This window comes from Octopus bimaculoides, chromosome 11 (genome assembly GCF_046866305.1).
Source record: "Octopus bimaculoides isolate indiv1 chromosome 11, ASM4686630v1, whole genome shotgun sequence".
Lineage (NCBI taxonomy): Eukaryota > Metazoa > Mollusca > Cephalopoda > Octopoda > Octopodidae > Octopus > Octopus bimaculoides.
The window spans coordinates 36120679-36147065 of NC_142938.1; the positions used below are offsets into that span (position 1 = coordinate 36120679).

The 26387-nt window shown below is 37.3% G+C and overlaps 1 protein-coding gene across 1 annotated transcript in view; it reads right to left on the reverse strand.

The window, feature by feature from the left end:
- Nucleotides 1-26387, reverse strand: part of LOC149133253 (HEAT repeat-containing protein 5B-like) — a 47108-nt gene that overhangs the window by 582 nt on the left and 20139 nt on the right. The window contains exons 2-5 of the mRNA XM_089359817.1: nt 22859-23070; nt 14726-14834; nt 1713-1862; nt 1-1410 (exon numbers count right to left, since the gene is read on the reverse strand). The exon at nt 1-1410 is cut by the window's left edge and continues 582 nt beyond it. Of these exons, the coding sequence (XP_089215943.1) occupies nt 1228-1410; nt 1713-1862; nt 14726-14834; nt 22859-23070 (654 nt within the window). The 3' untranslated portion in view covers nt 1-1227. The remainder of the gene's footprint in view (nt 1411-1712; nt 1863-14725; nt 14835-22858; nt 23071-26387) is intronic.

The following is a 26387-nucleotide window of genomic DNA, read 5'->3' on the forward strand; positions in this document are numbered from 1 at the left end:
GGACAGAGTGAGAGAGAGCAGACAGAAGATACAAAGAGCTGGCAAAAGAAAGGAAGAGTGTGAAAGGGAAGAGAAGAATACTGATGACAGAAGAGAAAGAAAGGGCGAGGGTGAGAGAGTCAGTAAAGAAAAGGCATAAAGTGGATCGGACAGAACCAAGAAAAACATGAATAGATTGTCTCAACTATACTATTGTGTACCACAGTTTACATAAAGTATAGATATTTTCGGTTATTTCAAAGATCTTTGCACATCATGTAACTTGAACCTAAATCACAACCCAAATAATAAAAAAATCTAGAAACTAGGCATATAAATGGAATCAGATTCCTCTAACTCTCAATCTCTCTTCAATCAGCTTCTCTTATTTGTCAGTGGGGTTTAGGAACAATGTATGGTCTACCTTGCCTTCTATCAAAATGCCTGTCAATGAGGGATAGCATCAGACCTAGTCATATCCAATATATCCTACAATCACTCTTTCTGTGCAGCCAGCCATCACTCCATCTCCCCTAGTTGATCATTAATATCCATCACTCACTCTCTCTTCCACCTTGACAAGTGTGTAGCTGCTACTACCATCTCTCTTTTGAAATGCTCCCCAAGCACTGCCACATTTTCATCACTGCCCTTCTACTTCTCTTAAACTCCAAGCACCCACTTTTCTCCCATCATAGCCTCCTTTCTCTTACCCACTAATCCTTTAATCTTGTGTCTTCATTGTTGGCACCATGATAAAACACATCCAGCACATACTCATTTGAATATTACATGGTAGACATAAATCATTTGTTCACACGCATACAACAGCCTCTACACATTTCCAAGTATTCAGCAATTTATTACTTTTAAATGATAAAAATAATTCAGAAATACATTGTATGAATGTGTGTTTGAGTATGTGTGAATGCATGCCTGTTTAATTTTCCATTCTGAATTCTAATATACATGACCTCCTGTCTTTCATTTTCTGGGCTTGATTAAATACAAAGTCAGGCACCTTTTGGAGATGCAGGGGGGGGGGGGGAATTCAACTGACTTTCCCTTTCTTACAAAGGTATGGTGTTATATCAATTAGACTCATCCTTATTAGTTTAGTTTAAATTCAGTTATTAGGTGATTAAATTGAATTCAATAATTCAATTTCATTTCAAAGAGAAGGCAATTTATTTTACAAAAAAGGAAAAAGTTAGGAAATGGTCAGATGACAATTGAAAATAAATAAGATTACTTACTTAGAGATGTAGCTTTTTGAGACTGTGCAACTGCCATGAGATTTCCCAGCAATACAGCAACTACACACCTTACATCATAGTTTGATCCATCCAGTGCACGGAAACACAATGATGCAACAGTCTCTAGTTCACTAGTATACATGAAGTGAGCTTCATTTACCAACTGAATCATACACTGAAATATGATGAAATTCATTTCAATAATTATTTCTCTTTTGTGGTAGAAACAATTTTTCAGATATACATAGTTTACAGTTGGAACAAAGCAACTAACAAAATGACCATTCAAGAACACATCCACATGATTATTTCAGAAATAAATGCAAAAACAAACATATATATGAAATACATTATTACATAACATATACTATAGAGAACATGTACAGATTTGGAAGTCACAGTACTGTTTCATTATGCATACAAACACAGATTTGGCAATACTCTAAAGATAGAATAAATTTTGTGTGCAGCCCTTACCTTAGCAGCAGCACACCGCACTGCCATAGACCTGTCAGTCATAGCCTGCCTAGCAGCTTTGTAAATATCCTTGTGACATGAGGACCCAGCTGATCCTAAACCAGCAACCACTTTCTCCAAAGTTAACATGATTTCACATCGTCCTTGAGACTAGAAAATAAACAATATTGTTAAGTCAATTCATCTGGAAAAATAATTTCAGAAAATTATATATAAATACATACATAAAATGATGAATATAAGAAAAGACTTTCATATTTGTAAACTTGTCTTTCACATTCTCCCCACAGAAGGTCAGGTAAGCGAGATTATAGATGAGAAGAGGTGCCTTAGTAATTCTCCCCCCACCACCACACCATGTAAAACCAAAGTGTTGACTGAAATAACAATAGCAACAGCAAAAAATAACAACAATAACAAAGAAACTGAAAGCAACAGTAATAACAACAAACAAAATGAAAACAATGACAAGGATGAGAAACTGATAAATGAAAAGTAAAATTTTTGCGGCAACACACCTGCAAGTTCCAGTAACATAATGAAAACTATCAACTCCAACAAAAGCACCTACATTAATACCAACACATTTCCCCCAAAAAAAAAAAAAAATCAGATCACTGCAACTAACCAAAGTCAACTATTAAAGGGGTTCACCAATGCTGGAGGAAGAAATTTTTTATCCCACCAGGATTTAAAAATGCTAAAAGTCTCCTCACAGGCTAAGAAAATATTTTATCATCTCACAATCCATCTGGCAAGAAACCGATAACAAAACAATCTTTTACAAATGCATTAGATTGAAAAGCCAGAAAATAGAGCAAGTAACAGAACAGAAATAAAAAAGTGCCTCAAATTAATCTGGGCACCAAAAATGTACTTCAGTAGGGGCAAAATTCAGTACAGTAGAGGTGACATTTTCAATAGAGGATGAGGCTAGAAAGCACTCCAAAACCAAGGGAGATTGGTATAGGACAAACTGGTCCAATACCAATCTCACTGAGCAGAATACTCATCTATTTATTGGTAACTTTCCTCTACCCACAACAACACTTTGACACGGTTATAAAATCTATATTGCAGGTTGTAAGAAAGGAGGAAAAAAAAAACTGGTCAGATCAAGGGATGAAACTATTGATTCAAACAGATCAAGAAAGTACTGAAGCCATTTCAGACCTAATCAATCTGCCAGACAGTACACAACTGTTTGTAGCTATGAGGGAAGAAAACCAAGGTTTCACATGTGTGGTGACACAAACCATCTCAAAGCTTTCTGTTCAAAGGAAAGTAAGAAAAAAGGAAGACTCCCACTTCTGCTGACACTATCACCACAAAAGCAACAATAGCAGCAACTACAACAGTAAAAGCAGCAGCAGTAACAACAATGGAAGCAACAACAAAAACACTTGAAATACTACCCTCAAAATTCACTATGTCACCACCAACAACTGAAAGTCCCAAAACAAAAAAAAACAATAACCCTAAGATATGCACCCACTCCACTTGGGACCACTCAACCATGTGGTGAAGATGGCAGAGAAGAAAGCAAATGGTAAAAAGTAATAAAGGAAAAAAAGAAAGGGGGAAAAAAACGCACAATAAAAAAAAAAGCTAGGAGGCTCAAGCAGATTGAAGAAACATTTCCAAACAACAACACTAACACCATCAACAACAACATTAACACTTAACAACACCATCACCACATTCACTACTACCACAGACACAACTAACCCAACAAGAATATGTGCAAAGAAACATTATAAACTACAAACACCATAAATACAAACAACAAAGATTTAACAAAATCATTATTATTAAGTTGACAATGTTGATAGTGACAAAGAAAGACGGTGAACTAGGGGATACAACACAATGCCATACAACAGTGTGGTTTGAGCTAAGTAGGTTGTCAATAGTAGATTACCTTAAACTTATAGAATATGTGCCTCTATGCTAAAGTACATTAATAACTATTGTACAATGTGCAATGCTGATTTCTTTTTCTCTTAATATATGCCTTAATACTACTTTTGAATGATTAACAACAATTTTCAGTACATACTATAAGCTAAACACAGCATGTAGATATTTTGAAAAGCCATTCTCAATTACTGTCCAATACCAACAAACTGGGAGTAGCTAATTTCAGAAAATCAGAGTAAAATAAAAATGTACTTACATAGTAACAGAATTATACTTTAGTTTGAAATAACAGAAAAAAAAAAAACAACTAAAACTGGTGAAGTGGAACTAATAAATACTAAAATTAAATATTTTTAGTCAAATTGAAGGTAACTGCAATATAAATAAACTATACTGTTGCCAAAATCAATATTTTTAATGAGCAAAATTTTACCTGCTAATATTCTGCTCCTCAAAAATAGCTTGGTTGAGATAGAATTTATTTCAATTACAATGACAACAATGATTCAAGTAGAAGACAAAAACAACTTTCTCTAATGGGCTCAGACAATTTGAAAACTTCTCATTACTTGGTTTCATTAATTTAAGTTCTAAATGAAAATCTTGCCAGATGCAATACTATTGTTTGCATTTGCAGGAGTCAATAAATTTTAGACAATAATACAATTTGGTACTGAAACTAATTTAATACTTCACTGATCTGAAGTCAAATCTGACAATGATCAATTTGACCCTTAACCTCCACCAGTAATATAGCCTGGCCAATTTATAGAAATATACACTTCTTTACTTCCACCAGCCATATACTCTGGCTAGTTCACTCAAACATATACAATCGTTTCATAAATTAACCTTATTCATTCTTAGAAGGAAGTGATTCTATTAGATTGCTGCCATGTAGATTTTAAACAATAGATTAATGAGAATATTCTTAGCTGCACAATTTGATATTGGGATAATGGAAAAGTGATCCCTCGGGAGTGACAGTTAAAGAATATTTACAATGTGTCAGTTCAATTCCACAAAAAAAAACAAAAAATAATTTTAATCTGACGACGGCAGCCACATGGCTGAAACAAGTAAAAGAATAAAAGAATGCTTTAAAAATTAAAAATATGGTTAAATCTTGAAACTAATAACAACAATATAAGAATATTAAACAGAAAAAAGAAATAACTTTCTTTATATGTCAAATACTAGCTAATGTACCCAGTAATTCCTGGGAAAGTGGGGCTTATCCCTTGGTTCCCTTCTCATAATTGTTTCGCTAATCCAATAACAACATAAAGTATGTAGCCCTTAAAATGGTTTTTGTGCATTTACAGAGAATACAGAAATGTCTTACACAGGATCTTGTTTTTAGGAATTCCCAATAAGTTATGAATACCCAAATTGTGAAGTCAGTTATGTAATAACATGAAATTAGTTACCCAATAGTAAGAATTCAAATAAAATAGCCCCGAAAAGGGCTTTAATGCATTCCCAGAGTATATAGAACACAGGAAGAAATACTAATAAGGTATGTATACTAAAATCGTGAAGCATGTTACGTAATAATAGGCTAATCGGATATGAGATAACAATTCAAAGTAAAAAACTCTGAAAAGGACTTTTGTGCATTCCCAGAGAATATTATCCTCAGGGTGCTAGTGTTGGTATATTCGTGAATAAGTCACTAACTGAAATAAGTGGATCTATTGTTTAAAAAAATACTATATACTTGTTTAAGGATTGTACTGGATAAACTGCAAAAATAACTAACAGTTCAAATACTAAGAAATAAGCATACTCAATTTGATTTATACCAAATAATTTAGGAAAATTAATGGGCTATTTCCCTTGGTTATATATAAGGATCCCTTCCAGGGACCCTATTATCGATTTTTTTTCAACAATCTGAGTATGTCATGTGGTTTCCAGCCATGAGTTCTACTCGTGTCAAGTTTCATCAAAACCGATAAAACAATGTAAGAGGAGTTAGCTAACAACTCCACAAACACCCACAGACAGAATTTCCCATATATGTAGTAGGTTTCATAATCCAATGTACAAAAAGCAATTAAATATACAAATGTGGTTAATATTCTTATATTTCTTCATTACTAAGTTACTGCAGCCATCTATTTTCTCTCACTGAAGTCAACCTTTTTTTTTGTTTTTGATATTCGCTACCTACAGGAATTTCTTGTGAATCAAAACATCTTACGAAATTATCAAACCAAAAATCTTTCATCTATATAAAACACACTATATATAATGTGTATGTATGGCAGATGTCCAACTAGAAAAGGTGTGTGATCATTGAATATATATATATATTTTTTTTAACTCCATTAAAAAATCTGGTAGAGAGATCTAGACTGAAGAAATAAATGATGCAACGTGCAAGAATGTTTCTTAGTGAGTGAGATAGACTGCAGCGCTAGCAGGAGTCATTTTTGTCTGAAATAAAAACCTGAACAAAAGCTCAAAATCCAAATTTTTAACTAAAAAATAATTATGGAGGGGGATCACTAAGCAGTGAAGTGTATAAATGTAATGTTATTACCAGTTCAAATATGCGTGTGGCATGTTTGGACTCATAAATAAGCCATTCACTGTGTTCTGTCATGGAGAAAATTTCTCACTATAGATAGATGGTGCTAATACACCAATATCAGTTCGCAGCACCATCTATCTAGACTATGAGACACAAGCATTTCGGAGTATGCAGGGAGATGCTGTGAATAGATAAAAGAGATTGTTCCTCTTATAACATATCAGTCACCAAAGAGAAGATAACTACTCTGAAATGCTTGCATCTCACAGTCTAGATAGGTGGTGCTGCAAACTGATATTGATGAATTAGCACCTATTTGTTTATAGCAAGAAATTTTCTCCCTGACAAAACACAGTGAATGGCTTATTTACAAGTCTGAACATGCCATACGCATATTTGAACTGGTAATAACATTAAAAAATAATATTCAAATGTTATATAACATAACCAGTTAACAACAAAGGGATTGTAATAATTATTGGGATAAAAGCAAAAAGATAATTATTGTTGCTATTATGATTACTATCAACAGTAACTGATAAAAGTCATAATAGTAGCAATAATAATAATAAGAAGAAGAAGACGACTAAGAAATTAGCAAAATGTGGAACCTGAAGACTAAATCTTGAAATAGAAATTAGCAAAATGTGGAGCCTGAAGACTAAAACAATACCTATTGTCATAGGTGCCCTGGGAATGACAGTGAAACGGGCTGATTACTACCTAGCTCAGATACCAGGAAACCCCAAAATGGCTGAAGTTCAAAAGATAGTGCTCATGGGAACTGCCCATATCCTACGTAAAATACTGTCTATGTTATCTAAAATTTTAAAACAAACACATAATTTTCTTATGGTTTCTTAAACATTCTCTAGAACAACACCATGTACAAATCCAAATATATGGTATCCTAGGCATAACACCTACATGAACTTCTAACTTGTTGTCTCTTGAGGTGGGTGAGACTTGGATCCAACTTGTACAAATGCAAAACAAAAGTCAAACGTAAAATAATAATAATAATAATAATAATAATAATAATCCATTCTACTATAGGCACAAGGCCTGAAATTTGGGGGAGGGGATAATTGATTACATTGACCCCAGTGCGTAACTGGTACTTATTTCATTGACCCTGAAGAGATAAAAGGCAAAATTAACCTTAGCAGAATTTTAACTCAGAACATAAGGACAGATGAAATGCTAAGCATTTTGCCTGGCATGCTAATGATTCTGCCAGCTCACCGCCTTAAATAATAATAATATGCCAATATATACAGGTAGAGAAATCAAGGCTAATAGACTGAATATAGTTGTCAGAGATCACCAAGAAAAAAATGCCTTCTAATTGACGTATCAATACCAACAAATGACAATGTATCTTTAAAAGAAATGGAGAAATTCACAAAATAGAAAGATCTGGAAATAGGGGTAACCTGAATGTAGAGCCTAAAAACAGAAACAACCCCTATAATAAAAGGTGCATTAGGTATGATTAAAAAAACATTCAGACAAATACATAACCAAAACACCAGGACTTACAAATGTATATAACATATAGAAAATAGCACTACTAGGCACCGCACATATCCTACATAAAGCACTTTCAATAGTGAAAACAAGAGCACCACAATAAACCACAGCACATACCCAAGGCACAGATCTGTGCTCGGTAGTACAGTGAAAATGTGATAAAAATAAAACTACTGAATAATAATAATAATCAAGGGCATATGGGGTATTTGTTAATGATAGCACTTCTGTTCACCATCTGTCGCATGCCAAGAGCATGGATGATGATCACTAGTTCACAACAAAAACTCAACTCTCACTTATGACTCCAAGTAGCCGGTTGTGCATGCCGGCAGTCATGCACCAGGACCTCCACTCGACAGTGGTGCTAAAGTAAGTGAAGGCAACAGCAGTTAGACTGCTGTAGTGGCTGAAGGGATACCTTCCCTTAAGTGCATGAAGTCTGAGATGACAGAGAGGGTGGATGACCCATAGAGTCAGATGGGCAATGGCCTTGAAGGCGGAACCGGCAATGTGTGATACGCATAGGTACTTAGGTACTCAAGGAGTATGTGGCCAATCACCATGAATATACCCAGTAGTTAACCAATAATGGATAAAGTCAATAAAAACAACCCATACCGCATCACTCGTCTCAGGGGTCAACAAGGAGCACACCCGCTAGTGAAGAGTCAGGCTGGCAGCGAAAAGTTGGTTACTGATTTGAACTCTACCCACTCCCAGGCAACGGTGGGCAACTTAACTGAGGAAAACTTCAACCTGAGTCCCATCGATGCAAGCCATACTACATGCAAAAACCCTAGAACTAAATGGAATCAGGAAGAATATAAACTAGTAATGGAAGCATACTACATGGCGGTAGTCACACCATCAAAAGATAACACGACAAAAAGGACTTATCAATTATGGAGACAACAAAATCCAACTTCAAGGTTAAATATGGATCCCAACAAGTTAGGGAATGTCCGAAGAGATATCATTAAAAACAGGAGGCTCACAGACACTGAGCTGGAAGAAATAAAAGAAAAAGTCAACAGATCTCACCATATACCACCAAATACAAATGAAATAGAAATAGGGACTACAGAAAACCAAGAAGAGGATGTATTTGAGGAGCCCTCTGTGGGTAATAAGATAGAAGAACCTGTAAAACAACCAACAGCAAGAAACAGTGACATGGATAGGGAGAAATATTTGGAACTAAAAGAAGAAATACAGAGAAAATGGGAACAGGTAAAAGCACAAGACACACAGACAGAGAGCCCCTACCAAAAGTCAGTATGGATAAGAACCTGAAGGAGTTGATTAAAATTGGCAATAATGTAATAGATGAGATAAAATCAACAACAACAGAACCACTAAATATAATATCACTAAACCAACTAGCCAATGCTACGGCTGCAGCTGTTACTGAAGCAAAAAGCATAAACCTAAAAAAGAAAAGTCCTCAACAGAAGAAAAGACAACCAAACTGGAAAGAAAGCTTAGAAAAGGATATACGATGCTTGAGAGGCAACCTATCAATACTGACCGAAATAAGTAACAGAAACCAGGTCAACCAAAGAAAAGCCAAGAAAATATACAAAAAGCATGGGATCAAACAAAAGAAATGAAATACCTGAAGCAAAATAAAACTTAAAGCAAAAAATCCAAGCAAAGGCACAATGACTGTCACGATATATAAAGAGAAGCAAACAATTTAGACAAAACAAATTATTTAAAGATGGAAAGAAATTTTACAGGGAACTTGGTAAACAACAAATAAATGTTGAGCAACTGCCAAAGAAAGAGGATATGGAAAATTTCTGGAGTACGATATGGGAAAATGAAAAATAACATAATGAAGATGCAGAATGGATTAAGGAACAAGAAAGACTCCTGGAAAATATAGAAATACAGGAACGGGAAGATATTCAAAAGGAAGAGGTCACCCTGGCCCTGAAAAAGGCCAGCAATTGGATGTCACCGGGAATAGATCGAGTACCAAACTTATGGATCAAACAGCTAGTTGATATACATGGAGATATGTTATCAACATACAATGAAGTCATGAAAAACCCAGAAAATAGCCCAGATTGGTCGACACAGGGAGTGACATACCTAATACCAAAAACAAATGACACAGAAAACCCAAAGAACTATAGACTAATCACCTGTCTACCGACAATGTATAAAATATTAACAACTGTAATCACTGAAAGAACATATATATTCCTAGAAGAAAACAACCTACTACCACCAGAACAAAAAGGTTGTTAAAGAGGGAGCTATGGATGCAAGGACCAATTGCTGATAAACAAAATGATCCTTGAAGACTGCAAAACCAGGAAAACGAACCTGAGCACATCATAGATCGACTATAAAAAGGCATTCGATAGTGTACCTCACTCATGGATTCTGAAAGTGATGGAAGTATACAAAGTATCCCCAACTCTCATCAAGTTTATGAAACACAGTATGAATAGATGGGAAACTATGTTGATGCTGAACCATTCCAGTGGATCATTAACAAGCAAACCAATCAAAATCAAAAGTGGTATCTTCCAAGGGGACTTGCTGTCACCTTTAATATTCTGCTTGGCACTGGTACTATTAAGTACCATGCTCAACAAAACCAGGTATGGATATGAGATCAAGAAGAAAAAAGGTAGTCATCTGTTCTACATGGATGATCTGAAAATGTACTCAAAAAATGACGAACAACAAGAAGGTCTACTTGCTACGGCTAAAAAGTTCAGTGATGATATCAGGATGCAGTTTGGACTGGAGAAATGCGCAAAAGCCACTTTCGTAAGAGGCAAATTGGCATGTTCTGCGGATATCCACGTAGATACAGAAGCAAGAATCTGAGCACTGGACCAGGAAGAAGGATATAAATACCTTGGCATAGAAAAAAGTAACAGCATAAAACATTCAGCAATGAAAGAGAAGATTAGAAAAGAGTACTACAGGAGAGTACGGTTAGTAACAAAGACTGAACTCAATGCTGCAAACAAAATAGAAGCCATTAACACTCTTGCAGTACCAATCGTAGCTTACAGTGTCAACATAATCAACTGGCAAATAAGCGAAATAAAGAAGCTAGACTCCGAGACCAGAAAACTACTAACCATGGCTCGAATGAACCACCTAAAAGCGGACGTGAACAGGATTTATTTACTGAGAAGCATGCGAGGAAGAGGACTAACTCAATTAGAATTATCTTACAAAACCACCACTGTACAGTTTAAGAAACAACTGATGACGGAGGAACCTAAGATGAAGGCAAGTGAGAAAGTAACCCAGTTTGCTAAAAGAGTTAAGGAAGAGATGAAAAAACAAGCCCAGAAGAATGGCTAGAAAAACTGATGCATGGCTGATACCCATGTAGAGTAAACAAACCAGACGTAGAAAATTGAGACACTCATGTATGGATGAAGAGCTCAGGACTGAAGGCTGAAACCGAAGTTTTTATCATAGCAGCACAAGATCAAAGCTTGGCAACCAGGGCTTACCACAACAAAATAATGAACGATGGCACTGACCCGAAATGCAGAATGTGTCATGAACAGGATGAAACAGTGGACCACATCTTAACTGAATGCATAGCGCTTGCAAAAACCGAATATATTCATAGACACGATCGAGTAGTGCAATATATCCATTGGAAGATATGTAAACACTACCAGCTTCCAACTTCAGAAAGATGGTACCTGCATAAACCTGAAACTGTGACTGGAAAAGATGATGTAACAGTACTCTGGGACATGCCAATCAACACCGATAAGGAAATCAAGGCAAACAGGCCAAACATAATCATCAAAGATGGGAAGAATAAGAAATGCTTAATGATAGATGTGACAGTACCATCAGAGAGAAATGTGTCCATTAAAGAAGTTGAAAAGTTATTTAAGTACAAAGACCTAGAAATAGAAGTGACCAAGGTGTGGGGAATGAAAAGCAGCACAGCACCAGTGGTGATTGGAGCATTAAGGCTAATTAAAAAGGGCCTTGATAAGCAGCTCAACAAACTCCCTTGCAGTGTTAACGTGGGAGAACTTCAGAAAATAGTGTTGCTAGGTTCTGCACACATTTTACACTGTGTACTCTCCATGACATGAGGACCTGCTGTGACCCTAGGGTCAAGGGATGACCCCCAGTTCAGCAGAAGACAATGGACCATATTTTATTTTAAAAGAATAATAATAATAATAATAATAATAATAATAATAATAATCCTTTCTATTATAGGTACAAGGCCTGAAACTTTGTGGGGAGGGGATAGCTAATTACATCATGCTTGACTAGTGTGTGTTTTAATCAACCATGAAAGGATGACAGACAAAGTCAACCATGGCAGTATCTGAACTCAGAATGTAAAGTTGGAAGAAATATTGATACGCATTTTGTCCACATGCTAACAATTCTGCCAGCTCACCATCTAATAAGAAGAATAACAAAAATAATAATACTAACAATAATAATAATTTCAAATTTTGGTACAAGGCCAGCAATTTTGGGACAGGAGGTAAGTTGATTATATCAACCCCAGTGCTCAACTGGTACTATTTTATTGATCACAATAGGATGAAAAGCAAAGTTGACCTTGGAGGAATTTAAACTCAATGTAAAGATGGACAAAATAATAAGCATTTTGCCCAGTTGGTTTGTAAGATTCTTGATGTAAAGTCATGTGTTGAAACATATTTTGTTTTTCTCAGGAGAATCATTATACCAATGATAAACACATGCCTTGGCTCTTCTTTATTATTTAGTTGCCCGTTTGCTAACTTTTTAACCAATTAACCAATCAACTGTCTAATCATTTGGTAAATCAATTGATCAGTTAAGTTTCAAAGTCATTTTGCTCCCATTCATGATCTCATCAATGACATGCCCTCTCTACTCCAAGTCTGCTTCATGTCTGTCAGAACTGATTGATTAACTGAACTATTAATCAAACAATTGATTAATTAATTAATTGGTTAACCCAATTGACAAAAAATGATAAAGAAATGAATTAGAACCAGTGTCTGTGTTCATTATTGGCATAGTGACCATTCTAAGAACAAAAATAATCTATATATATAAAAATGAGAATGTGTGTCTGTCTGTCTGTCTGTCTGTGTGAATCCCTAAAACTCGAGAACTACGCAACCAATTTCATTCAAATTTTACACATGCCTTACTTAGGGTTCCAGTTGTGTTTTAGTCAAAAAAAATTTTAACTTCTTGCAGAGTTAGAGCCCACAGCAACATAATATCTCCTCCACTATTTAAGTATTACGTGTCAAAAGTGAAACAAAAACACTCATGTCAAATACTTTCACTTTAAAAATGAAACTATTCTACTAACTGAAACAATTACATTTCGATACTGTAATGACAGATACTTTCAGAGAGAGAGAGAAAGAGAGAAAGAGAGATGTATATGTATACATATAGATGTATATGTACACGTTATTTCACTAACTGAAACAATCACATTTCGATACTGTAATGACAGATACTTTCAGAGAGAGAGAAAGAGAGAGAAAGAGATGTATATGTATACATATACATGTATATGTACACGTATATGCATAGATATATATATATATAGATATAGATCTATATGCATACATGTATATGTATACACATGTGTAGATGTATATATATATAGACGTACATGTAATATGTACACATATATACATATATATACATGCATACAGATATCTATACATATATACACCCATCACACACAAACACATGCACACAAACACACACATTAGTCATTTGTTTTCTTATCCAAAACTACGTCAAAAGTACTGAACGGATCTTTATGAAATTTGGAAATTATATTCTATGTATAATGGCCATAACTCCCATGAAAATTCATATATTTTTGATGTTGATGAAATTTTAACCCGAACATAACATTATTTGTAATTCAACGGTACAACAGTGTAAGACTACCCTTTCAGATATACTTACATTGTGATTTCTGCAATGTGGTGCATAAATGGTCAAGTAAATGAGACGCATCTTTGCCTCCACTGATTCACTTGCAAAGTGTTGAGTAAAATTATTTCGTGGCAGACCTCCTTTGGGTCTTTTTATTATCACTACGACACACATAGTCCCCAGTTGGTAACATTGATTTCAAGGCCCTCCTAGATGAGAGACTGGCATTCCACTTAATGTCTATGTTCCATGCTGGCATGGATTGGAGAGTTATTAATGTAGAAATATGGTATCGTAGCTACTAACAGTTGAGGGTTGCGTAGTCTAGACGGCGTTTTTAGATTTCATTATTCTCTTTAACCCGGGCAAAGCTGGGTATTTCTGCTAGTAATATATAAACAGAAGGGCCAGTATATAAAAAGTAGTGATCAATACAGAATATTGACTGGAAAACACTTTACAATAAAGAGACACTGTCAAGTTTGTAAAGAAAGCACCTTAAATGTTATCTAAAGAAGTGATTTTAGGCACAAGACCTCATATTAAGGAGAGGGCTATATTTAACTGGTACTTTATGTTATTGATTCTGGAAGGATGAAAAGCAAGATTGATCCTGGTGGAATTGAAATTCAGAATGTAAAAGGCTGAGGGGAAAAAATGCAACCTAAATGGTATTTCTTGCTAAAGATTGAAGCAAAATTTCACCTTGTATTTACAGCTATACAAAAGAAAAAGAATTACTTTTTTCAACCATTTTTTGAGTTGCTTATTATTCAACTATTTATATATTTATGTATTTATTTTGTAAAATAAAAAAATAAAACAATCAAAAATACAGTCAACATAAATGAACTATACTTTGTAAATTACAAGAAGCATAAATAATGTCTATAGACATATTTACTCCTTTGCACATTCACTTTTAAAAACAAACTTCACTCTGCCACTGTTCCAAGTTTCCTCTTACTGCTTAAGGACAAACTCAGAATAGCAGCATAGATAGTCCCATTGCTTATGAGATTATATAGGAAAAAAATATTAAATAGCACACATTCAATTCAATGAAGAATTACAACTATACAACTACTTCAAAACTAACCTCAGCATTTCTCAAGGATTTTATGAGAATTTGAATAGTATCTTCATAGGAGCGCCCGACCATACGTCCAAGTTTTTCATACATAGCTCCAATACATGCCACAGCGGATCTGAAATGGATGTTGAACAGGAAATTACAATGAGCTGAAATTAACCAACCAATTTCTTTTTACAAATAACTATACATATGCAAGCCATGCAGTGGGAATTCCTGTGCTTGATTGTGAGGAGTCTTCAACAAACAAGGATACTAGTGATGATCTCATGAAGAACCCTATTTCAACAAGCTTATGCCACAGAATATATTATTTTAATTCACAGATACAGCTATATATATATATATATATATATATATATATATATATATATATTTTTTTTTCCATGTAAACATCACTCGATCTCTGTTTTGTCTTAAATTCATGCTTATTTATGTATTTCTTTTCTTTACCTTATTCAAGTTATCGCTTTTTCTTTACTTTATTCAAGTTATGCTCCTCTAAGACCAAAACTGTCTAAAATTTTGTCTCTCCTTCCTTTAAAAATTACAATTTAATTCTCATTTAATTATGTTACCGATTTAAGCATTTAATCTCATGATTTATATACTGCTGTCTCTTTCAACTTTGTTCTAAAAACCCAAGGAATTTAACCAGCGTGATGTACTGTTGCCTGTACCTCTCTCTCTCTCTCTCTCTCTCTGTGCCTCACTCTCTGTGCCTCACTCTCTGCCTTACTCTCTCTGCACCACTATTTCCCTCTCTCCCCCTGTATCACTACTTCTCTCTCTCCCTCTCTCTCTCTTCGACTCGTACGTGACCCTAACTCTATATAACCAGTTCTATTTCCAACTTCATCCTAATTCGTCTTCGAATCTCTCTGCTGATAGAACTACGACGAAGCTCTCTTAGCTCACAGTATGAAAGCCCTCCGACCCCCTCCACCATTACCGGAAGTTTAGATCATCTACCATCCTTAGCTGTCTCCCGCGAACACTGCTAGTGACCTTATACCACCCCTCCCCTCTTATCGACCTTATAGCGCATAAAGATTGTGTAGTATAAGCAGGTTGTAGGTATTGTTTTGTTTATGAATTCTGCCAAATGCAAGCTTTCTTTTCAGGTACACGACACTGCTTTTCTCCATCTCAGGGTCACACGGGCCCACTCCTCCCACACCATCAGAATTGTCACTCTCAACGTCGGCACGCTGAAAGGTAGGTCTGGTGAGATTATTGAGATGTTTGAACGGAGACGCGTAGATTTGTGCTGCATCCAAGAAGTTAGATGGAGAGGAGGTTCCGCAAGGTTCCTCACAGGCAAAGAACACAGGCACAAGGTTTTCTGGGCAGGGAACACTTACGGGGTCAGGGCATGGGAATACTCCTAGCAGAGAAATGGGTTGATAAGGTAATCAAGGTAGTTAGAACATGTGACAGAGTACTTAAGATTAGGCTAGTGCTTCATCATAGGTTAGCTACCGTCATCTCGGCCTATGCCCCTCAACCGGGGCTACCGGATGGGCAGAAAGACCAATTCTACGACACCCTCCTGCAAACTACCTCGTTGACAAATGACAGGGACCTTCTCTTTGTGGCTGGCGATTTCAATGGACATGTTGGACGTCATGCAGGGGGCTTCCATGGCATTCATGGAGGCTATGGCTTCGGTTCCCGCAATGAGGAGGGAACCAGACAGCTGGAGTTCTGTGATGCAAACAATCTTATGGTTTGCAATACCAACTTCAAGAAACCTGCCTGTCACCTAGTCACCTACCGCTCCAGCAGACACTCTAGCCAAATCGACTACATCCTCGCCAGAAATAGGGAAAGAGGGCGGCTTATAAATGCCAAAACCTTCCCAGGTAAAGAATGTACCCCTCAACACAGATTCGAGATCAAGGCAATATGGGTGCCCAGAAGTAGACCGAATTGGAGGAGAAGGGTTTGGAAACTTAAAGATCCAGCAAACGGACAGAGATTTAGAGACATACTACTTGAAGCATTTGACGAAATAGAAGGGGAAATAGCATCATACAACATGGAAGACAACTGGAGGTTCCTACGGGACAACCTGCTGAGTGCCACCGACCAGATCTGTGGATGGTGTAAAGTCCCCTCCCGACCCAAAGTAACTTGGTGGTGGAACAGTGTGGTTGACAGGGCGACCAGACAAAAGAAACAAGGCTTGGAAGGACTGGAAGAACGGAGGTAGCAGGGAATTGTATAAGACTGCTAGAAGGGAAGCTAGGCGACAGGTTTATCTAGCCAGAGGGGAAGCAGATAAAAAAAAGTTTGCCAATGTTCTGCACTGTGAGGACCAAAGACTTGAAGAATTTCGTGTTGTAAGACAGTCTGTGAGAGAGAATCGTGATGTCGTGGGAGAGAAATGTGTTCGCATGGATGATGGTACGCTTGCTCTAAATGAGGCTGCAAAGAAAGAGGTTTGGAGATGCCAGTATGAAAGATTGCTCAATAAAGAGAATGAATGGGAGAAAGAGAGTCTGCCGAATGTTGACCCAACAGAGGGACCAGCTATCCGAGTTGACAGTTCCATGGTAGATAAAGCAATTAAGAGTATGAAGACAGGGAAAGCCCCCCGGCCCATCAGGAATCACTGCAGAGATGCTCAAAATATCTGGCAGTGTCGGCTATAGCCTAGTCACCCGTATTACGAACCAGGTGATACACGAAGGAGTCATACCCAATGACTGGTGTAGCAGCACCATAGTCAACTGCTACAAAGGTAAAGGTGACGCTTTAGATACAAATAATTACAGAGGCATCAAGCTGTTAGATCAGGTTATGAAAGTTACGGAGAGGGTCATAGCCCAACAAATTAGGAAGCGAATCAATTTAGATGAGATGCAGTTTGGGTTCGTGCCAGGGAAAAGCACCACTGATGCTATATTTCTGGTAAGACAGCTGCAGGAGAAATACCTAGCCAAGGATAAACCTCTGTAGCTGGCTTTCGTTGACATGGAGAAAGCCTTTGACAGGGTCCCCCGATCCCTTATCTGGTGGTCAATGAGGAAACTTGGGATAGAAGAATGGTTAGTGAGAGCTGTGTGAGCCATGTACAAAGGCGCTGCCAGTAAGGTGAGGGTTGGAAATGAGTACAGTAATGAATTCCGGGTAGAGGTAGGGGTCCACCAAGGTTCTGTCCTTAGCCCCCTCCTATTTATCATAGTCCTCCAGGCGATAACAGAGGAATTCAAGACATGATGCCCCTAGGAGCTCCTCTATGCTGATGACCTTGCACTAATTGCTGAATCTCTATCAGAACTAGAGAATAAGTTTCAGGTGTGGAAGCAGGGACTAGAATCGAAGGGCCTTAGGTTCAACTTACCTAAAACCAAAGTTCTAATAAGTAGGAAGGTAGACAAAACACAAACCCCTTCTATAAGATGTACCCAATGCAAGCTATGGACACATAAGAGGTGCAGCAATATCAAAGGCATGTTAACTAGGAAGTTAGTTTTTTTATGTGCCAGATGTTCATGTGCAATAAACACTGTAAACAAACAGGAAACAACTTCTGTTTCATTCCAGGGAGAAAAACTAGAGGTAGTTGATAGCTTCCGCTATCTGGGTGACCAAATTAGTAGTTGGGGTGGGTGCACTGAAAGTGTAGCTGCTAGAATAAGAATAGCCTGGGCAAAGTTCAGAGAGCTCTTACCTCTGCTGGCGACAAAGGGCCTCTCACTCAGAGTAAAAGGCAGACTGTATGACGCATGTGTACGAACAGCCATGTTACATGGCAGTGAAACATGAGCCTTGACTGCTGAGGACATGCGTAAGCTCACAAGGAATGAAGCCAGTATGCACCAATGGATGAGTGATGTCAGTGTGCATACCTGACAGAGTGTAAGTATCTTGAGAGAAAAATTAGACCTAAGAAGCATCAATTGTGGTGTGTAAGAGAGATGATTGTGCTGATATGGACATGTGGCGAGAATGGATGAGGATAGCTGTGTGAAGAAGTGCTACACTCTAGCGGCTGAGGGAACCCCGTGGAAGAGGCAGGCCCAGGAAGACCTGGGATGAGGTGGTGAAGCACGACCTCTGAACTTTAGGCATCACCGAGGCAATGACTTCTGACAGAGACCTTTGGAAATATGCTGTGCGTTAGAAGACCCGGCAAGCCAAGTGAGACCACAATCCAAGGCCTCTGCCAGGGATGTAGCCAGCCCACTTATGCGTAACATTCTTTCTATGGAAACTAAACTCCGCTTGCGAAGACCTGTTGAACCAAGTGAAATCGAAATCGAACTAAATTTGTAGACTGGCACCCATGCCAACGTCTTCATTGAACACTAAACTCGGCTTGCGAAGACCTGTTGCGGCAAGCGAAAGCAAAATCGTGATGACACCAGTACCAGTAAATCACTAAGAGCACCATCCTAGCGTGATCGTTGCCAGAGCACCAGCTGTCTGGCTTTGTGCCAGTGGCACATAAATAGCACCATTTGAACATGACTGTTACCAACGTCACCTTCCTGGCACTTGTGGCAGTGGCACGTGAGAAGACATTCGAATGAGTTCGTTGCCAGTCCCGCTGGACTGGCTCCTGTGCAAGTGGCACGTAAAATACGCCATTTCGAGCTTGGCCGTTGCCAGTACCTCCTGACCAGCCTTCATGCGGGTGGCATGTAAAAGCACCTCCTACACTCTCTGAGTGGTTGACGTTAGGAAGGGCATCCAGCTGTAGAAACTCTGCCAAATCAGATTGGAGCCTGGTGTAGCCATCTGGTTCACCAGTCCTCAGTCAAATCGTCCAACCCATGCTAGCATGGAAAGCGGACGTTAAACGATGATGATGATGATGATGATGATATAGCATACCAGCTTGGGTAAAACCTAACCACATAAACAGTTAAAATATAGTCATTCCACCTTTAATGAAAGACACTATCCTTTGCAAAAAAGTAGTCCTCACTTGAAAGACTGCAAAAAATTTACTGAAACATGTGGAGTTAATATGCTAAGTCAGGTGACAAAGTAAAAGCTCATAACTCTTCAGTAAGCTGCTATATATAACAAATCCTCAATCCACGTAATACAAGTTCATTCTGCATCAATCATCATCATCATCATCATCATCATTTAACATCCGCTTTCCATGCTGGAATGGGTTGGATGGTTTGACAGGAGCTGCACCATGCTTCACTGTCTATTTTGGCATAGTTTTACGGCTGGATGCCTTTCTTAACACCAACCACTCTGCAGAGTAGACTGAGTGCTTTTTACATGGCACCAGTACAGGCAATGTGCAACACAGGCATGCATGAAAGACTGGGCATAGGCAGAATTAGATGTAGTGTATAAGAAGACTACACTGATATGGACATATGAAGCATCATCATCATATAATGTCCATTGTCCGTGCTGGCATGGATTGGATGGTTTGACCAGGGTTAGTAATCTGAGGGGATGCACAAGACTCCCGTCTGATTTGGCACGGTTTCTAGGGGTGGATGCCCTTCCTAATGCCAACCACTCTGAGAGTGTAATGGGTGCTTTTGAATTCCGCAAGCTCTGGTGCCAGTTGCATGACACCAGTATCTACCACGACAATGATTTCACAATGCAAGTGATTCATATCTTGCAGAAGGATATCATAAAAGCAGTCCTTTTCTTCATTTGGTAGACCTGCTGGGGGGGGGGGGGGGAGGCATAAGCAGAAATAATTGTTGCAGCACTATTCTGCAAAACTAGCCTGGGCTTAAGTACTCTATCGCACACTTTGGCTTCTTCTATGACCTTATCAACCCCTTTCTCTGCAAGAAATATGCCCACACCACCTACTCCATCACCTTCACAGAAGAGTTTATACCTATGTGTCTTGTCTGTAAGGAACCTGGCTGAGGCTCCCCTCCACCTTACCTCTTGAAAGCAACATGCATCAACATGCCTCCATTCAAGTATCTCAACAATCTCACCAGACCTACCTTTCAACATGCTTACACTGACAGTGCCAATTCTGAAAACTTAGAAAAGGACAGGGGAAGAGGGGATGCTATTTGGCATTTGAAAAGGTTTCAATGAGTGTTTGGTAATAGACATGTCATAAGGGTTGGACTTGCTTTAATCCACTGGCATTCAATCACGTTAGAAAAATTGTTACCCCTATTGTGAGTGAGTGTAGTACAAATGTTTTTAATATGTGTTATTACTGCAAACATAAACGGGTCAAAGATTAAATTCAGTTTTCCGGTACAGAGGAGAGGTTATCCGTATTGGTGTTGGTGCAGGAGCAGAGCCTTGAACAGAATCATTGGTATAAAAGGAGGAATTTCCGGTATAAGAAAGGAGATTTTATATCACCCTATAGCTCTCTCTTTCTCCATGCACTATGCCTGCCTCTCTTCCATCTACATACTGGCAACCTACCCAACCAAACACAATCTCTCTCTCTGATCCTTCCAATGTCTACTATATCCTCATTACTATTTTGCTGCTCTTCACATCCCTGCATCATTGGTCACTCCCTACTCACCCCTTATTCACCATTCACTACAGCAACCTCTTCATCATTATATTCACTCTCTCACAAATTTCCCATACACTCTTGCAACCTCTACTCACCTACTTCAGTTTTCATTTTTCTGTCCACACCTACTTCTATAAACCTTGTACCTTGAGGGTTCACTCAGACACCACATCCTCACTATTTTTATCTCTTCTCAGTTTGACCCCAATCATCCTGTCTTCCACTCTAAAATATAAATAACAGTGTAGTTCTTTTTACAGCAAGAAACCTGTTCTGATCTGGACCCTTCTCACATATTTTAACCCATCATCTCCTAACATAAAGCCACATCTCTCTCAGTTCATAATCTTACAAGCTGCATGGTACCTTCACTAGTACTGGTAGCATGAAAGAGGCACCCAGTACATATTGTAAACTGTTTGGCATTAGGAAAGTCATTCAGCTGGAGAAACCATGCCAAAGGATCCAATAGGTTCAAGGATTGCAATCCTTGAACCTATTGGATCCTTTCAAACTGCCTAACCCATAAAAGTTTGGAACATGAACATATGATGATGACTATAAATGATTCAGCAGAATTTTATCAATTATATTCTCTTTTTCTTCTTTACTTTATTATTTTGACTAATACAATGTAAATCTTTTTTTTTTTTAGTTATCTATATATTTTGGTTTCATTCTATTCCACCAAAATACCTTTTCTCTTTATTCAACTTTCATACTTGTCTAATTTCAAATTTCAATTTACCATTCAGTAAAAATAGAAAATACATAAACCATTAAACACAATGATTCCCTTGATTAAGTCATAAAATTTAAGTTAATGCAAAATACTAATACTTACAGATTTTTCTTAGTATATCAGTATTATATTATATTTAGAATTATCTCCAGCTATTACTGACAATGAGATACACAAATCCATATTGTAAGTTTAAGCAGATAGTCACCGAGATTACTAGGAACTAATCTACTAGTGCAATTCAGAGAGAGAAATAAAATATTTGGTACAAACCCAACAGCAGTGGTTTATAATAAAGAAAGAAAGAAAAGTGGCAGAATATGTCTTGTAAATGCAGAGGACAAAAACAAAAATTGCTAACGAAATAATATTTCTATACAATATGACGATTGTTAACACTAGCACAAGGTAAAAAATTATGAGAAAGGGATATAGTCTACAGCAGAAGTGTTAAGAACCCTGGTGAAGAGGATTGGCCAACAAGAGTCCTGTGCCAGTGCCATCTAAAAGTGCTCATGCGGTGCCATGTAAAAGCACCCAACACACTCCGTAAAGAGGTTGGCATTAAGAAGGGCATCCGGCTGTAGAAACTATGCCAAATCAGATTGGAGCCTGATGCAGCTCTCCAGCTTGCCAGCTCTGGTCAAACTGTCCAACCCATACCAGCAATGGACAATGGATGATGAATGATGATGATGAAAAGCAAAGTCAACCTGGAAGGATTTGAATTAAGAAGGTAAAGAGACATAGCAAAATACTGCATGGTATTTTAACTAGTGAGCTTGCCATTTTCACAAGTGTTTATATTTTACAAACACACACAGAGTTTTTACATGAAAAAGAATCAATAAGCATTATATATTTTGACAGTTACATAACTTTAGGACAAAAGAGAATTACTTACAGCCGTGTAGGAAGGTAACTTGGAGAATCATCTTTGTTTTTAATGATATCATTGCATTTGTTAATTGTTTCAAACAAATCGAATGTATCACCGACACTGAATAAGGTAGCCAAACATCTGGCTATGAGTTTTCGGGTGGGAGGGCCAGGAGATTCACTGATCTGATTGGTTAACTGTTCAACTAGTTTCTTTTGGCTTTCTTTGATGTCCGACTGAAACAGAATTGAAAAGAAATAACATTAGATACATAGCGACTTCTATTGAGATTTAGTATTATTTTGAAGATGTACTAAGTACCATTACATAGGTTATTACCTTATCCATTCTTTTCCCTGAAACTATACAATGGCACAGAATTCTTGGAAGCTTGCAAACAAATGGAATCTAACTTTATTCCTGGTTGAAGACATTTTTACTAATGTAATTTGGAAAGTCATTAACAGATTTCTCTACTTGCAATTTTACTGCAAAGTAAGAAAGAGCCTGTTTCTTAACTTAGTAGATTGTAGTACACAGTGTTACATATCTTGGTCAGAGGAATAACATAATAGTTATTGAAAGGTTTGAAATCATATCTACATAATTATAAGTTCCATACCTTAACCCAACTTAACTACTTCATTGTGTGACAAGGATGGGCTGAAAAGTTCATAGGATGACTAAGAAGGAGTGATGCTAGAGCCGTGAAATCTTACATGCATTAATTTCAACTCTTCTTATTACATCGTTTCTTTCTAGTTAAACTGATATCTGATTATTCAAAGAAGATTTCAAAAGTATGTTGTAGCAACTTTTCTTTAAAAAATGGACAAAATTTTGCATCATGGTCTTACCAAATACCTGCAGAAAAAGGGTATAACCCACCGCACAACGACATTCATGCTGAAATGGTTGCTATGTTAGAGGATGATGCTCCAGCTTTATCAACAGTGTAAAAATGGGCAGCTGAATTTAGGAGGGAAAAGGAGAATCATGAAGATGAAGATGGACATCCTGCAACTGCTACCACCAAGGAAAACATTGACCACATTCAATACATAGGGGTGGATGACAAGCAACTGACTATAAATAAAACAACCAATACTATTAGTATATCCCGTAAGAGAGTTGAGAATATTCTGTACAATGAATCTGACATTGTTTGAAGCAGGTCCAGCTGGTTTCCTTAAAGATTTCCTAACCCACAATAAGTGTTGGATTCATCACTTTGAACTAGAGACAAAGTGACAAGTTATGCAGTGGAAACAACCCTCTTCACTTGCTCCAAAGAGGGCCATGGTTGTTTGAACTTCAGGGAAAGTGATGGCCTCAGTTTTTTGGGATGCAAAAAGCATTGTGTTTATTGACTATCTTCAAGAGGACCATACCATCAATGGGCAGTATTATGCTGACTTGCAGTTATGAAAGACTGTCAATGACAAAATACCCCAAAAATCCAATGAGAGGTGTCTTGTTTCAACAGGACAAGGCTCCAGCACACAAGTCCTTGTTTTCAATAGCTGCTGTGCACGACTGTGGTTTTGATCTGGTTCATCACTCACCCTATTCTCCTGATTTGGCCCCATCTGACTACCATCTGTTCCCCAACATGAAAAAAACACTTGGCTGGGAACCAGTATTGCAGTGATGATGACATCATATCTGCTGTTAATGACATTTTTGACCAACAGGATGAAAACTTTTCCACCAACAGGATCCAAGTGCTGTAACATCAATGGAAGAAGAGTGTGGACTGCAACAGGGACTATATTGAAAAATAAACCTCATTTGGTTACATTCCATGAGAGTATCTTGGTCAGCTTATGAACTTTTCAGCCAACCTTCATACAATAGACATTTTTTCTTGCATGCAAGTATTGATTATGTACACCACTAAGTCACTATATTAAAAATACAAACCAAAAGATGTATCATGCTGTTAGTTTCATGAGAGGGAAATTCTTCACATTTTTAACATATTTTCAGTTTTGTTGCAAATATGTGTAAAAAGAAAGTGGGGGAAAGGAAGAGGGAGAAAGAGATGAAAATGGAGTGAGAGATAATTTCAGTCGTTTAAATATTATAATAACCAAGAAAGTTTGAAAGTTGCTATTTTTTAAATATATGTTAACCTATCAAAACTGGCTTTATTATTTCCAAAGTGATAAATGCTAAAACATTATTCATCTTCAGACTCAAGATATTAAAAATTAAAAAACTTTTCACAGCCAGGTGAAGGCCAATAGCCACCAATCAAAAATAGGACACAATGATATATGATGACACAGATGACAGCAGTTTTACCAATAACATTTTTTTTACTGGTACACTGAATGGTTTATGGAAATGTAATTAAAGATTATACTAATTTTACAAAAATATTGTTATTTGGAAAACATTGAAAAATTTACAGTGTCTCATAGTCTTCTACTTTTATATCAATTTCTTACTGCAATAGCGAATGAATACACATTACTCATTATTATATGTGGATGAAGGTGGGAGGTAGCAGAGTGTTGGATAAAATACCTTTCGACAGCTAGTTGCAGCTCAGTGGTCAAATCTTGCACAGGTCAATTAAACTTTCAGCCTCCTGAATTATTAAATATCCAACATTCATACCAAGAGGTAAAATGACTGCCAGGCAAGTAAAAGATACCTACACTGCCTGCTTACTCTGCAAATTCATTCCAAATTCCAGCTTGGTTTTCTGATTTTGACAAAAGGATCTCTAACTAACTTTGTGAACCTCCACTATCTACCACTCGCTTCAAGTAAGGTAACTTTACATGCAGCACAGTTGCAAATAAAAACCACATTTGCTGTCTGCTTTCATTTTGCTCTAACAACAAAGACCATCTCAAATTCTCCTTTTTGACCACAACTAGCTTGCCTCCACAATCTTATAGTTGCCAACTACTTGTCAATTCAGTCCAAAGTTTTCTTGTAAGTAAGAAGTCCTGAAACTAAACTCGTTTTTCGATAAAAATAAAAGTAAATTGATTTACCCAACTTTTGAAAGCACTCCCTTTGTGTGACCACTAGTCAATGACCAAAACTAGAAAACTAAACAAGAATATCTCATGATTGTCTATTAACAAGTATTTCTTACGCATTTTAGTTGTCACTTAGATATCTTGTGCTCAGGTCTTAAAGAGTTTTGGGTGTGGGCAAATTGACAAAATAGTTCTAAATTGACAAATAGTTCTCTGCTTGACAACTATAAGAATGTGAAAGCAAGAATGAGATTATATAAGACTATAAGAAAGTGATTGTTCTTCAGGATTTCAAGGATACAACCTTCATTCATTTTAACAAGCACAAAGAATACCATAAGACTTGTGGCAAACATCATATAATACCCTACTTTTCATTTGCAGGCAACAGAAAGATGTTGAAGAATCATGGCAAAGTGTGGATATCCCCCCCAAAAATTCATCACAATAGATACACGATGGTATACTGGTCAGATTTCAAAGCAACAAAGATATCAAAACCATTCTCTCTCTCCAATAAAGTGAAATAGGCTTATGTCCTTGCTCCTACCCTG